This window comes from Sebastes fasciatus, chromosome 13 (genome assembly GCF_043250625.1).
Source record: "Sebastes fasciatus isolate fSebFas1 chromosome 13, fSebFas1.pri, whole genome shotgun sequence".
Classification (NCBI taxonomy): domain Eukaryota; kingdom Metazoa; phylum Chordata; class Actinopteri; order Perciformes; family Sebastidae; genus Sebastes; species Sebastes fasciatus.
In genome coordinates, this window is record NC_133807.1 from 24,852,308 (window position 1) to 24,866,503 (window position 14,196).

At 40.4% G+C, this 14,196-nt stretch overlaps 1 protein-coding gene across 1 annotated transcript; it reads right to left on the reverse strand.

Annotated features, from left to right (window-relative positions):
* Positions 1-90: 90 nt before the first annotated feature.
* Positions 91-9,824, reverse strand: xab2 (XPA binding protein 2). Its single transcript, XM_074656388.1, has 19 exons — positions 9,664-9,824; positions 8,582-8,730; positions 7,664-7,787; positions 7,153-7,350; positions 6,565-6,699; positions 6,303-6,467; positions 5,976-6,120; positions 5,736-5,887; positions 5,469-5,588; positions 5,237-5,368; positions 4,184-4,315; positions 3,860-3,973; positions 3,592-3,754; positions 3,286-3,476; positions 2,996-3,118; positions 2,709-2,880; positions 1,941-2,067; positions 1,197-1,306; positions 91-1,069 (listed from the first exon to the last, which is right to left on the reverse strand). The coding sequence occupies exons 1-19, from the start codon at positions 9,697-9,699 to the stop codon at positions 1,008-1,010; spliced, it is 2,550 nt and encodes an 849-aa protein (XP_074512489.1). The 5' UTR covers positions 9,700-9,824; the 3' UTR covers positions 91-1,007.
* Positions 9,825-14,196: the final 4,372 nt, after the last annotated feature.

The window sequence follows — 14,196 nt, forward strand, 5'->3', positions numbered from 1 at the left end:
ACTTGAATGCTTAGCTCGTATTTCAATGAAATGATCCTTTCAAAAGAAAACCAAATTACTCAAAGTCGCAGCATTGAACAGGTATAAATCATTTATTATTTATTTATTTATTAGCTGTGTTTTCAAGACAACGTACTTAAAGTTCCAGACATTCAAAGAGACCAGCTTGTCTGTTAGACTTTCAAACATCTTGTATACCAAAAACTGCATTGGGTCACAAGAACACCCTCAACACTGACTGAAAGACATTGTACAGCATTACTACCGACAGCCTCAAAGTGAACACTTGCACCTTTTGTAACAAATGGGCACGAGGACCTGACTGCAGGGTTATTGAATTTTAAGATGTTATCAAACTATTATTATTCAACTCAGTTGTACAAACTGTTCCTTGAGTGTACAATACATGCACAACCATGAGCATAATTTAAATATTTGGATGTTAACATATGTATTTAAGTTATGGAATCTTTTAAGGATCACTGAGTTTTGCGAGACACCCACCTACGAGTGATCCTTGAGCCAACAATGTGAGGCTTGAATGCTCAGCTCCACTTTCAAAAGAATGCCTCTTGTTGATGCTCCTCCCATCCCTGTGTTTTCTAGGGCAGAGCTTCCTGTCACAGAAAGATCTCTGCATTTATTATTAACGTGTACAAAAGGGTTTTCACTGTTCGGAAACAAAGTCAAACTACATGGGACTTCAGTTACAGTTATCAACATATTTCATAACAGAAAACTGCTCATTTGCACAATTATCTTGAGCTTCATACTTGAGAAAGACTGACACCATATGGCCAATAGTAATACAAGTTTGTATCTGTGTATACTGTACTACAAAAATACACCAGGAAGGCAAAAAGGCTGCCATTCTGTTTTTCACTCATGTCACATTCTATTAAAAAATAAAGTGGATACAACTAATTGATTACACAAATCTTTAAAATGGAGCATATTCAATGTCTACAAGAGAAATCAGAAGCAAAATTCAGCGATGCAGCCATCTTTCAGTCCTCTTTAAGCCCTCCGAAGACAGCTGTGGGGACGCTCTTCTGCTCAAGCTGCACCTCTGTAAAAAGGCCAAGAGGAGAAGACGATTAACACATGCGTGTTCATGAATAAAACACGTCTGCATGAATGTTTAAATAAACACCACCATTTTCTCGTTTCCCCATTTTCTTGTGTCCGTCACTCACCATCTGGTCCCTGGTCTTCATCATCTCCATCCTCGTCATCGTCAATGTCGATCTCATCAGGATTGGCTTGTTTGGCGAGCTCAGCCAACTCGCTGCGAGAGGTGTCACTCCTGCATCGGCAGATGGAGAGAATAAGATTTATGAGTCTCCATTTAGGTTGGAGCGTTTGGTCCAATTTTATAAAAAGGCATCATTTTTCAGATACTTTTCATCAGAATGAAAAATACTTTATTGATCCCCGGAGGGAAACTGGGACATTACAGTTGCTCTTATATAAAAGCTTAATGAAATATAAGAATATATCATAATATATGTAGAGAAATATAAATAATATGAGAAGTGGGATCTATTAAGTGTGTTAAATATTAATAATAAAAAATAATAAAAATGCAAGAATAGTATAAATAAGAATTAAATAAGAATATTTCTTGAAATTGGAGTAAAAAACAAAAACAAAGGATAATGCATGTATGCAACATGTAAATTATGTACATAATGCTACAATATATAACACAACATATGTAGAGATATATAAATAAATAATAAAAATAAGAAATATATACAAAAATGTGCATCAAACACATCCAATATACTGTATAACCACAGTGTAAATAAGTAAATAATAAATGCTGAGAAGTGGGATCTATTAAGTGTGTTAAATATAAATGCATGAATAGTATAAATAAGAATTAAATAAGACTATTTCTTGAAATAGGAGGAGTAAAAAAAGGAAAAAGGACAAACCTGACGAAGAGAATCTTCTCTTTGGGCTTGGGTTTGTCCTGCTCGGCCTCTGCAGCGAGCTGCTGTGCTTTCTGCTCCAGCATCTTCATGTCATCAATTCCCATTCCGCCCGGAGCAAGATCTGACACTGGAAGACAAATGGTTGGATAAAAACAGAAACATTAGCAAAAAATATAATGAGTCATTCATTCGTCCGCAGTTCTGAGGTGTAACCTCAGGATTGATTTTGGACAAATAGTATGCGTGGCTACCGCATTATTATAATTAAATTATGCTTTGGAGCTTCTTCCCTTTCCTGTGGTGTGTTGTATAGTTTCTGTGCATGTAAAAGTCTGTAAAGTTACAAAATCAAAAAAGTTACTCTCCCTCCATAGCAACGGTCTGTTATACATAGCAACACTCTGCTATAAAGAAGTAACCGACCGTAGAACGGCGTAATTGACCAATCAGAATGGGAAGTATTCAAAAAAGCCGTGCAATAAAGCTAGTTAGAGCGCAGCTGGAGCGGAGTCTGAAGAGTTTGGTTCGGTTGACCAATCACAACAGAGTGGGCCAGCTGACCAATCAGAGCAGACTGGGCTTTTTGAGAGGGGGGAGAAAAATAAAGTGTTTTTTGAACATTAAAGCACGTAAACATGTTCTAGTAGAAACCCAAAATACAAGTATGCACCTGAAAATAAGCATAATAGGTCCCCATTAAACATCCCCCCCAATGTTCCGTATCGCATGTACAGTTCATGGCTAACAAGTTAGTGCACGCTCCCTCACCAGTGCCTGTGGAGAGCGTTATGGCCTTCATCATCTGAGACGACATAAAGTTGACCTGGGTGTTGTATGTGGCTTGCACACTTCGTTTGATCCTCAGCATTTCTCTGATCGTGTCCTCGTTTCCGTGGCGGATCTCAAATTCTTTCCAAGTCTGCCAGAAAGTTGCGGTCACCTGAAAGATCAAGTTCATAAATATATCAAGAGGAATAATGATGTGCACATCAGTGATGGAAATGTGACCTTTTATTCAGAAATGGGTAATGGCAGGAGGTGTTTTTTTTCCTCACCCGTGGGTCGCAGATCTGGGAGCAGTAGGAGTAGATGGCTCTGCCCCGATCAATCTCACCGAGCTTACTCTCCATGTCGGCAAAGCGCAGACACATGTCCCTCGCATGCTCATCAGGGAGGACCTGGATAAATACATAAGGGATCATTCAGATTTTAGTTCAATAATGAATATAACAGCAAACTGTAATTTTGATGGGTCTGAAATAGTAGAAGGATTTGTTATAATCCATAGATAATATGTAAAATAATTATATATGTTGTCATATTCATCAGAGCTTTTCTCATGTACCTCGATAGCTTTCTGGTAAATCGCTCTGGTATACGTGACTCCATAAATTTCAGCTGCTCTCTTGATGTAGATATTGAACATGTGATGTCTCTCGTCCGTGTCTACTGCCTGCGTTGCTCTTTCATAGACAGCCATGGCGTGTCGCGCCAATCCGTATCCCTCCTCCAATTTGGCATACAACAGGTAAATGGCTGCAAAGCAAGGCACAGTGGTACATATCAGTACATTTTATAAAGAAAACACGCAGAAACAATGTGGAATATACTGTATACAAGTTGTCGATGTAATTCTAACAAAGTTACTTACTCTTGGCAAACTTGGCAGGGCAGCCATCCAGGGCTTGTTCAAATAAATCTCGAGCTCTCTCCAGCTTCTTGCCTCCGTAACGATCAATGAACTTAGTCAGGTAAGTGTTCCAGATGTCGTAAACATTTGGCCACCTGAAGAGAGCAATACCGCGCTCGTATGCCTGAAAAAGGACGACGAATTGTTTAAATGTTTATGTTGACCAGGGCAATAATACATATTGATGATACTGAATGTTGGTTTAGTTGATTAGTGGCATGTTATTTACTTTGAAGCTTTCCTCAAAGTAGTTGTGCTCTTCAAGGAACATGGCGTAGTTGATGATGATCTGTGGCGTGGCGATGCGGAGGTCAATGATGCGATCATACACTGCTTTTGTAGACTGAGGAGGAAAAAAGGAAAATCGAAGAAGAATTAAACTAAACATGTGACACCAACATAGAATGAATGACAGCTCTGATTTTAAAGACATTCAAAAGACCACAGTGGATCATAATTCTGTGATACTAAATATCTGAGAGTTTATACCGTCGGCATATCTTTGGCTCATATGTAGTAACAGTATACACCTGTAAACCAGTAGTGAACATACCTGGAAGGTGCCGAGACTCTCCTCCAAGTCCGCCAGCATGGACCAGACCTTCAAGGACTTGTAAACTCGGTTTTGGACCGGCTCAGATACATCAAAGTACTCCGCTTTCTTGGATGGGATGGCTGTAGCTTTCTGTATTCAAATCATTCAAAAAACACGTCTTACCTCTATACCCACAAAGCATTTATACACAAATACATCAGTGGTCTCGTGTGTTTAAAAAGGTGCAATCAGTAATATTTTACTCTTTGCTCAGAATTTCCATAATTCATGAGCAGGGACTTTTAAGTATGGCTAATCAATGCCAGTCATTTATCTGTTGCTCAGATTCAATGATCTCTAAACAGACAGAGCTACCCGATATTTATTTTGTTGTCAACACTAATTTCCTAGGACCCTAAACTATCCGGTATGCATTTGGTTTTGTTTCCCCCAAACACGTGAACATCTCTGCATTGTCTGAAAGGTTGAGTGAGCTTAAAGCCGTGTTTCCACTACATGGTACGATAGCGGTGTAGTTTTGTGAGCTACTATTTTTTTTTTTTTAAATCGGGGTTCAGTGAATCAAAAATTGCGGTCGCTACTGATGGTAGCTTAGCTATTTAAAAGCAGCAGGTTTGTGCGGTCGCGCTAGTGACGTTTCTTTCTCACCAATCAGTGTTCTGCAGTGTTTTAACTCCACCTTTTGGTACCTGCTCAGCTCGCGTGGGACCTCGACTGAGGCGGTACCAAAAATGTAGTGGTTCTATTGGCATCATCCACAACTTTTATTGATGGAAAATGCAAAAATAATTGTTCTAATGTGTAACGAACTGAACTGCTTGGTGGAAAAGTGCCACTTTTGTGTTTGAAAATCACAAGTTTGAAAATCACATGCTAAATCTCAATAGAGAATACATTTTCAAATAAAATTGGGGGAAGGCATATATGCCAGTGTTGTTGTAGTTTCTCAGCCCGGCCACTAGATGTCACTAAACGTCTAGTGTAAATGGTGCTACTATTTTACTGATTGCACCTGTAATAATGACTGCAGATGAGATACAAGTGTCTCACCCTCAGTATGCGCAGTGCCTGTTCATAGTTCTCATGGCGCAGCTCCATTTCTCCATATTCACACCACACTGCAGCAAGGTCATCCACCTGCTTGTAGTTCACCTTGGTAGCCTTCTCAAAAATGGTCCTGGCCTGAAGGACAGTCAGTAAATGTAATGTAACATATCAAGAATAGAAAAAAGCATTTGATCGTGATTGCAGAGGGTTTGTGAAAAAAACCTCAGTGACTTACATCATCCAGCTGCTCATTTTCCTCGTAGAATTTAGCGAAGGAAACCCAGAGAGAATGAGGCTTTCCTGTGGCCTTCATTGGATCCACAGTCTGCACTGCTTCAGTGTAGGTGTTGATGATCTGCACAAGATATGGTGAGCACAGATCCATTAGTAATGCACAACATAAAGGCAGTGTTACCAGTGTGGTGTTTGTTAAATGTTGCACCACTATGAATTGTGTGTATGCAAAAAAAAAAAAAATTGTAGTAAAAAGCCCAAAACTCACCTGCCGTGGAATGCCCTCGTACAGTTTCACCCGCTTGTGCCACTCATGGACATTATGAGGGTTCTGCCGCAGTAAAACACTGTTCAACAGGAGGGGCCGCCGGGCTATCAGCTGCTCAAAGCGGGCCAGTCTGAGCTCCATGTCTACGTCCTCTGGGATGAGAGGGACAGAGAGTAAGGCATGCATGACAAGAGAAGTGAAAGCAAGGAACATTGCCAATATTAATGAATCCACACACACCTTCTTCATCCTTCCCAATCTCGGCAGTGGTCTCCATCTTCGCTGCGATCATGCTTTCTTCAAACTGGGCATAACTATCAAACACTTGTGTGAAATCCCTCACAGTTACCACGGTAAGGATGGCCTCCTCATACACATCACGGGCCTGAGAGAGTAAAGACACATTAATAGTCATAGAGAGTCAGTCAAACCGACACGCGGCAAATTAATGAGGCGCACTAACTAGCTTAATATAAAGCAGAGTAGTATTTTGGATAAATAAATTTCACTATGATGAAGTGCCTTATGATATGTATAAAAATTGAAGCTATTTCAGAAGAAACGCACCTTCTCAAAGTGACCACTCCTGATGTAATAGTCAGCTAAAGAGCACCACAGTTTTCCAAGTTGGTCTGTGAAGCGAGTGAGGCCTCCTCGGATGATGGCTCCTACTTTCAGAGAGGTCACTTTGTCTGGATTCTGGGAGATCAGGTCGCATAGCTCATGCCACAGCTGTCCAACAAATACATGCACAAACAAGATTTAATTTTCCTGGTCAGCTTAAGAAAAACAGGCACATTTGGAGGTGCTTAGGATAATAAAATCTTACTTGATAGTTAGATTTTCCCTCTTTGGACACAAAGCTTTCGTCATTGACAACCGCTGCTAGTCGCACAGCTGCTTCATCCAAGCGGCCAACAGACCGCAAGTAGTCTATGTATTCCTCTGTATTCTCTGGAGAAAGCTACATAGTACAAAGAGCAGACAGCACATATTGAGGACATTTTCATTCATGTAAAATGTCAATGCCATAATGTTGACAGCTTTCCTTTTCAATGGTATTTTCACCTTTAATAGTAATCCTATTCGATTTTTTTGTGTGTGTAGTTTTGCTTCCTAATCAATATCAGAGCTCAATATTATGCTGATAACGCCTTTTGGATGATTGGTGAATTATCCTTAAGACTAAATCAGCAAATCCAGTAGCTTTCACTTTGCTGAGAAACTTCAAATATTTACAGAAGATGTTTATACATTCAGATCTACCGTACCACACTGTGACATCATACCACATCACATCCATTCTCCATAAGTTGCCACTGAGAGTGCACAAATACAACCATCAGGGTAATCGGAAACCTTCCTAAATGACAGCTGATGTATGGAACTAGTTTGTGTACCGTGCTCTCTCTCTCACCTTAAGGTACCTGCGGTACACCCGGATGGCCGTCTCAGGCAGGGGCAGGTTCCGGACAAAGCGGAGATACAGAGGCCAGATGCGCGGGTGCTGAGTAACAGGAAGAGCTCTGAGTGCACGGTCGAATGTTTGCCGACTTCTTGTGATCTTGCTTTGAGACACAAGGAACTGGCAGTAATCAAGCCATATCCTAGGCATCTGGTTTAAGGAAAGACAGGTGGGTAGTTAGTTTCAAGCACAACACTCAGACCACAATGTAATGCTATTACTAGGGCTGTCCCGAACACCATTTTTTGGGCTTAATTAATGTTGAATATGAATAATGTTGCGGGACTATTTATACATTACTATTACATACTTCTATATATATATATAATATTAAAAAAATTAAGCATTTAAATACTGATTTGGAGATCGAATACTATGGCAACGGTCGAAGCTTTGAAGCATTCGGGTCAGCCCTATTTTGTACTGTCAAGTGGTTCAGTATGAGTTCTACAGGAATGATTACCTTATGCATGAACACCAATGCCCTTTCATGGCAATTATTGACCTCTTCATAGCCTGGTTCAGTGACACATTTCCCTTTGACTTGTTTCCGTCTCTCTCGCAGATAATTGTACCACAGTTTGTAGCTGTAAAACAAAAGGATTATATCATGAGCAAATAGTTATACAGTATTTTAAACCTGATCACCTCATCAACTAAATCAGGGGTCAGCAACCTGCGGCTCCGGAGCCGCATGCGGCTCTTTAGCCCCTCTCCAGTGGCTCCCTGTGGATTTATAAAAAACAGTGGTGGAAAGGAATAACTGTTTTTTTGTTTATAATTGGAGGTCTATGGTACAACTTAGTATTAGGGCCACATTGAGGAAAAAAATTAAATCTAAGATTCCGAGAATAAAGTCGTAATATTACGAGAATAAAGTCATATAGTAGCGTAGTAGTAGTAATTTTACGTGTTATTTTACCATTTCTACTTTTTTCTCGTACAGTTATGACTTTATTCTCGAAAACTCAGATGTTTTTTCCCTCAATGTGGCCCTAATACTCCGTCGTACATTTGCACTTTGGCCCTCAGTGCATTAGACTTATATACTATATACTTAGACTATAAACTGTGTTAGCTTCATCACGATGCTCAAATGTTTTGTGGCTCCAGACAGATATTGTTGTTGTTTTTTTGCCTAAAGGTTCTTTTGATAGTAACGGTTGCTGACCCCTGAACTAAATGAGTCATGGTATGGTATCCAATTCTTTTAACAACACACAACAGTGCTGATCACAATAATGTCCCATTGTAATCACAAAACCAACATATTCATGCATACATTGATGTGGTAGCAATATTCTGTGGATTTGCACCTGCTTTCAGTGCTGATGCTTTATTTACACCTGGTCCCCTGTAATGTTAAAGTTAGTTAGGTTACCTGCCAGGCAGCTCTTTCAGTGCCCGCTCATAGATCATGTTCAGGGTGGATTTTCCTCCATTCTGTTTGAATTCGATGTAACGCATCCAGCACTTGACTGAGTACGGGTTCCTGATGATCTCCTCTTCATAAGGCAGATCATCGTCCTCCTAACAGAGACAGAAATCACACAACACGTCAAGTAACAACTGTAATAACTTTTTGAAAGAGTTTGCTAAAGCTAACATTTTATTTTATTTATTTATTTGCACATCTATAAAACTGCACAAAATCCAGTCAATGAAAAAAAAAAAAAAAAAAGTGTAAGGAGAGGTCAAGAAGCCACAGGATTATACAAAGGACCAATAACAATAACAAAAAAACAATAACAAAAAAGGAAGAAAGATCTAAACTAACATAAAAAGTTAAACAACAACAAGAAGTACATAAAATGTGCAGAGAATCCTAACCAAACAGTGGAAAACAATCCAATAAAAACAATTAAATACATACAAAAACAGTACAGAAAAAAAGAAAATATATCTAAAAAAATCTAAAAATAATTAGACATCATTAATTAAATGTGATAATTTCCTTTTAAAATGTCCTGAGGATAACGAGCTCTTGATAACATGTATATTGTACTGTCTATGTTTTGTTTTGTTAAAAGGCAGATGAAGATGATTAACCCGTCTACTATTATGTGAATGAATTTGAGAATTAGATTTAAAGAAGTTGCTAAACAATGATGATAAAGAAGAAGAAAGCAAGAACATATATTTATATATAAACACACATATCTGATGAATATTTATGTCATAAACTGAATGAAGGTTCAGTTTCCTGACGCCTTGGCGCCTAACGTCACTATAACGTCAACAAACAACCCCTAGATTGTAAATTAAACATTAACAAAGTAACTATAAGTATTGTGAGCTCATAATTGACACAACAAAACACTCTTGATTGCAGGTTTATGATCCATAACGAGCTAACTTCAACACTGTTAACCAACACACGGCTAAGCTAACGTTAGCTAAAGTTAGCTAACTATGTAACACTCAGTAAATGCTAATAATAATATATTTAAAGGTGTAGCTTACAAACATAACATCGGGTTTTCCGTTTAGTGAAGGCATTTCTTCCCAGAGAGAAAGACCGTTAGATATATAGAAGCGATGCTAACTGTAGCAGCTAGCAGCTAGCACTGAGTACTCAAAGCGTGGAGTCCTCACTTCCGGCTTCGTCACAGGCACGTCACGTCGTCTTCGTCTTCGTCTTCTTCTTCTTCTTCTTCTTCTTCTTCTTCTTCTTCTTCTTTAAGGGCGGTTGGCATCTTATTGGTGCATTACCGCCACCCTCTGCTCCGGAGCGTCCCTCCAAAATAAAAGCACACATACCCTAACCCAGGGGTCAGCAACCTTTACTATCAAAAGAGACATTTTAGGCAAAAGGAGCCGCAAAACATTTGATCATTGTGATGAAGGTAACACAGTTTATAGTCTAAGTATAGACAGGAGCGCCTCAGGGCTGTGTTCTCAGCCCCCTCCTGTACTCCCTCTACACCCACGACTGTGTGGCAACAAGAGCTTCAAACACCATCGTGAAGTTTGCGGACGACACAGCAGTTGTGGGGTTGATCTCCCGTGGCGACGAGACGGCTTACAGGGAGGAGGTGACCGCCCTGGAACAGTGGTGTCGGAACAACCACCTCTCCCTGAACATCTCAAAGACCAAGGAGGTCATCGTGGATTACAGGAGGGGGGGGTTGCACTCACCCCCTAGTCACCATCAACGGCACAGCGGTGGAGAGGGTGGACACCTTTAAATACCTGGGTGTCAACATCCATAAGGACTTGACATGGGCCACCCACACCACCGCTGTAGTCAGGAAGACCCAGCAGAGACTGTACGCTCTGAGGCGACTCAAGACTTTCAGACTGAAACCACAAATCCTCAGGGACTTCTACCGGGGCACCATAGAGAGCCTCCTGACAGGCTGCTTCACCACCTGGTACGGCAGCTGCACCAACGTGGACCGTAAGGCGCTGGAAAGGGTGGTGCGCTCGGCCCAACACATCACCGGGTGCGAGCTGCCCAGCCTGCAGGAGCTTTACACCCAGCGGTGCTTCAGGAAGTCCCTGAGGGTCATGAAGGACACGACACCCCCCCACAACGGCCTGTTCTCCCTCCTGCCCTCTGGTAGAAGATACAGGACCCCCAGGACTCTCACCAGCAGACTGAGGAACAGTTTTATCCCCCAGGCCATCAGACTTTTAAATCTATAATTAATTCGACACATTCTTACACAAAAATATATCTTATACTGTATATATGTTCTTAATATGCCCTTGTATAAAGTATTTCCTTTTATAATTGTAATGTAAATGTAAATGTCATGTAAATGTAGAAACCTGGAGCAGAACCGGGCGCAGGGCGGGCGGTCATCTGCCGAGACCGGCTGGGGGGATAGATAGATAGATAGATAGATAGATAGATAGATAGATAGATAGATAGATAGATAGATAGATAGATAGATAGATAGATAGATAGATAGATAGATAGATAGATAGATAGATAGATAGATAGATAGATAGATAGATAGATAGATAGATAGAGAGAGTGAGAGTGAGAGTGAGAGAGAGAGAGAGAAGCAGCCACAATAATAGCCTAGCAGCTGTAATAGCTAATACAAGTAGGACTGATAACACAAAACCAATAGTGGTGGATGGAAAGAGTGATAATACAACTATCGGAATTAATGTCATTGGGTCGTCCTCAGACGGGCTTTCAAGCGGAGCTTCCAGCTGTCTCAGTCCACCATACATCTGGCTAGCTCGCCAGCACCGTCCAGCATCTCTCCTCAGTACGTCCATGTGTGTTGGTGTGGGACGTCCCTGTGATCGATGCCCGTGCGTTGGTTCCCGCAGCATCAGCATCTCCCTGCTTTGCTATTCTTTTGACTGACTGAAGGACTTCATACATCCACAGAGCCACCACCTGATAAACTACTGAAGTGGTTGCAGCAATTTGGGGGTAGCAAAAAACTGCAGTTTTTTCCCCCAAAACTGCATGTGATCCCATTTTCATCGAGATATCTTGATGCCAGAGATCAAGAGAAAATGGCCAGTTTTCCCTCGCCAACATTTTTACTAACTTTGGAGCGTTACTTAGCCTCCTTCCCGATAAGATAGCGTAACATGGTTGATACCAATGGATTCCTTAGGTTTTCTAGTATTTTTTAGGGGCGAGATGAAATTTAGATGTGCTTGAGCACCCCTAAAAATAGTCTAAAATCACCACTACATACCACTAGATAACAAAACTCAAAAAAAGTGAAATGTCTGAACAACTACTGGGTATTTTCCATGAAATTTGGTTCAGACAACCATGTCCACCTCTGGATGAATTGTAACAACTGTTTACCATCTTGCGCCATCATCAGGTCAGAATTTAAATTTCATTAATTAAACTAACGACGTTCCTATTGTGTTAGAAAATCTCAGCATGCTAACATGCTAAACTAAGATTCTGAATATTGTAAACGTTAAACCTGCTAAACATCAGCATGTTAGCATCGTCACTGTCACTGTCACTGTCACCATGCTGGTATGTGGACATGAGCATTTAACCCTAGCAATTAGTATTAGCTTAGCACCTGTCCTAAGTACAGCCTCACAGATTCGCTAGCACGATTTTTATTTGTCACATGTAATCATACACAGTGTCATGTAATCCCGCCAATCCCTTCAATATGTGCATCCCACCATTTCCACTCTTACTTTTTGGATTTCATTCATCCTGTCTCATCACCTCACACCCTCCATGTGCCACATTATGGGCTCCTCCACAGTTACAACATTTTGGTTGAACCCCTGTTCCACACTTTCCATACTCATGATCGCCCATACATCCAGCACACCTCCTCTGCTCTTTACAGTTTTGGGCTGTGTGACCAAACCTCTGACAATTGAAGCACCTCAATAGCTTTGGCACATTCTCACCAGGTAACTCATAAAACCCAGGAATACCTTCTTTGGTACACAGCCTCTTTCAAACTCAATCAGTACTGTCCTTTTTCCACTCCTTCTTAAGTAGTTTTCAATCTTTGAGCATTCATTATTTTCCTCTTTAGTTCCTCCGTACCAACACTCACTGGCACCCCTGTGATCACTCCTTTATATCCACCACCATTTCATGCTCCCACCCTCCCTGTGTACGCCACCTTAAGTATTCCTATCTCTTTTAGATTGAGTGCGTTCTCAACTTGTTCTTCATTCGCACATCTCACCAATAGGTTGCCATCATTAAGGACCTTCGCATAGAGTATCTCCCATATCTTACTTACCAGAGCTGTTGTCAGCCAGCCCAGTCTCACGGCAGTTCGTCAAATAGTCACAAAATGTAATGTATTGATTCAGGAAGTACAGAGAGCGGGGAACATCACGTAGGGAGGAAGTCAGGGTGGATGTGTGGGTCAAAAAACACAGGACTTTTGCCCAGGAGAACGGTGTTGGTGTCCCGTGTGAAACCATTTATTTGTCACGTAACTTCCGTACTTAAAGGGGACATATCATGCCAATTTGCAGGTTCATACTTGTATTTGGGGTTTCTACTAGAACATGTTTACATACTTCAATGTTTAAAAAAACAACTTAATTTTCCTCATGCTGTCTGCTTGAATATACCTGTATTTACCCTCTGTCTGAAACGCTCCGTTTTAGTACATTTCAATGGAATTGCAACAGAATTGCGTTACTAGGTAACAGCTTGGGTCCAGCTGATGTCATTCACATACACTACAACAGGAAATAAACTGGGCACATTTTAGAATGTTTACGTTTAAAACTTTGAAATGGTCTAAATATTGTAGATTTGTGACATCACAAATGGACAGAAATCCTGACGCCTTGTTTCAAAAGCTCAGTTTCTGATTACGGGCTGTGTGTATTTCACTGTGGATTAAGTGTTTCAATACTTTCACAGTATTTATAAAGAACTTAAATCTGCTTTATAATATAAAAGCCATGAAAATGTCACTTACAATATGGGACCTTTAAGTTACAGCACTTATCTTACCGGAGTTATTTTGACCCGAACCGCGATCTTTTCCTAAACCTAACTAAGTAGTTTTGTTGCTTAAGCCTAACCAAGTTGATCTATTCCTAAGCCTAACTAAGTGGTTTGATTTTGAAAAGACTGGAGCGGAATTTGGCAAGTTTGTCACGTGTTGCTGGACATTCATAGGAAAACGTATGAAAAATACGTTGTTGAAAGTCGTGCTGAGCATCACAAAAAATAAAAAAAGAAATTTGTGTCTATGTACACGAATCAAATAGATTAAATTTCATGACTTTTTCACAAACTGCTGTGAGACTGTGTTGCGTCAGCACAGATGGGTTGATTTTCTTCATGTTTTCTTGAGCCTTTTCATTAAACCTTATTATGACAATACATTTCTCAGGTCTTTCCCTCTGAACTTGCTCATATCGCTGCTCATTTTCAGCACTCTATTATTCCCTTTTGCATGTTTGCCTCAGTTTTCATTCATCCGTTCCCTCCCTATCCCTAACTATTACTGTATAATTCAATAATGATACTTCTGAACAACATTTGAACAGTTGTCAGTTGTTTTC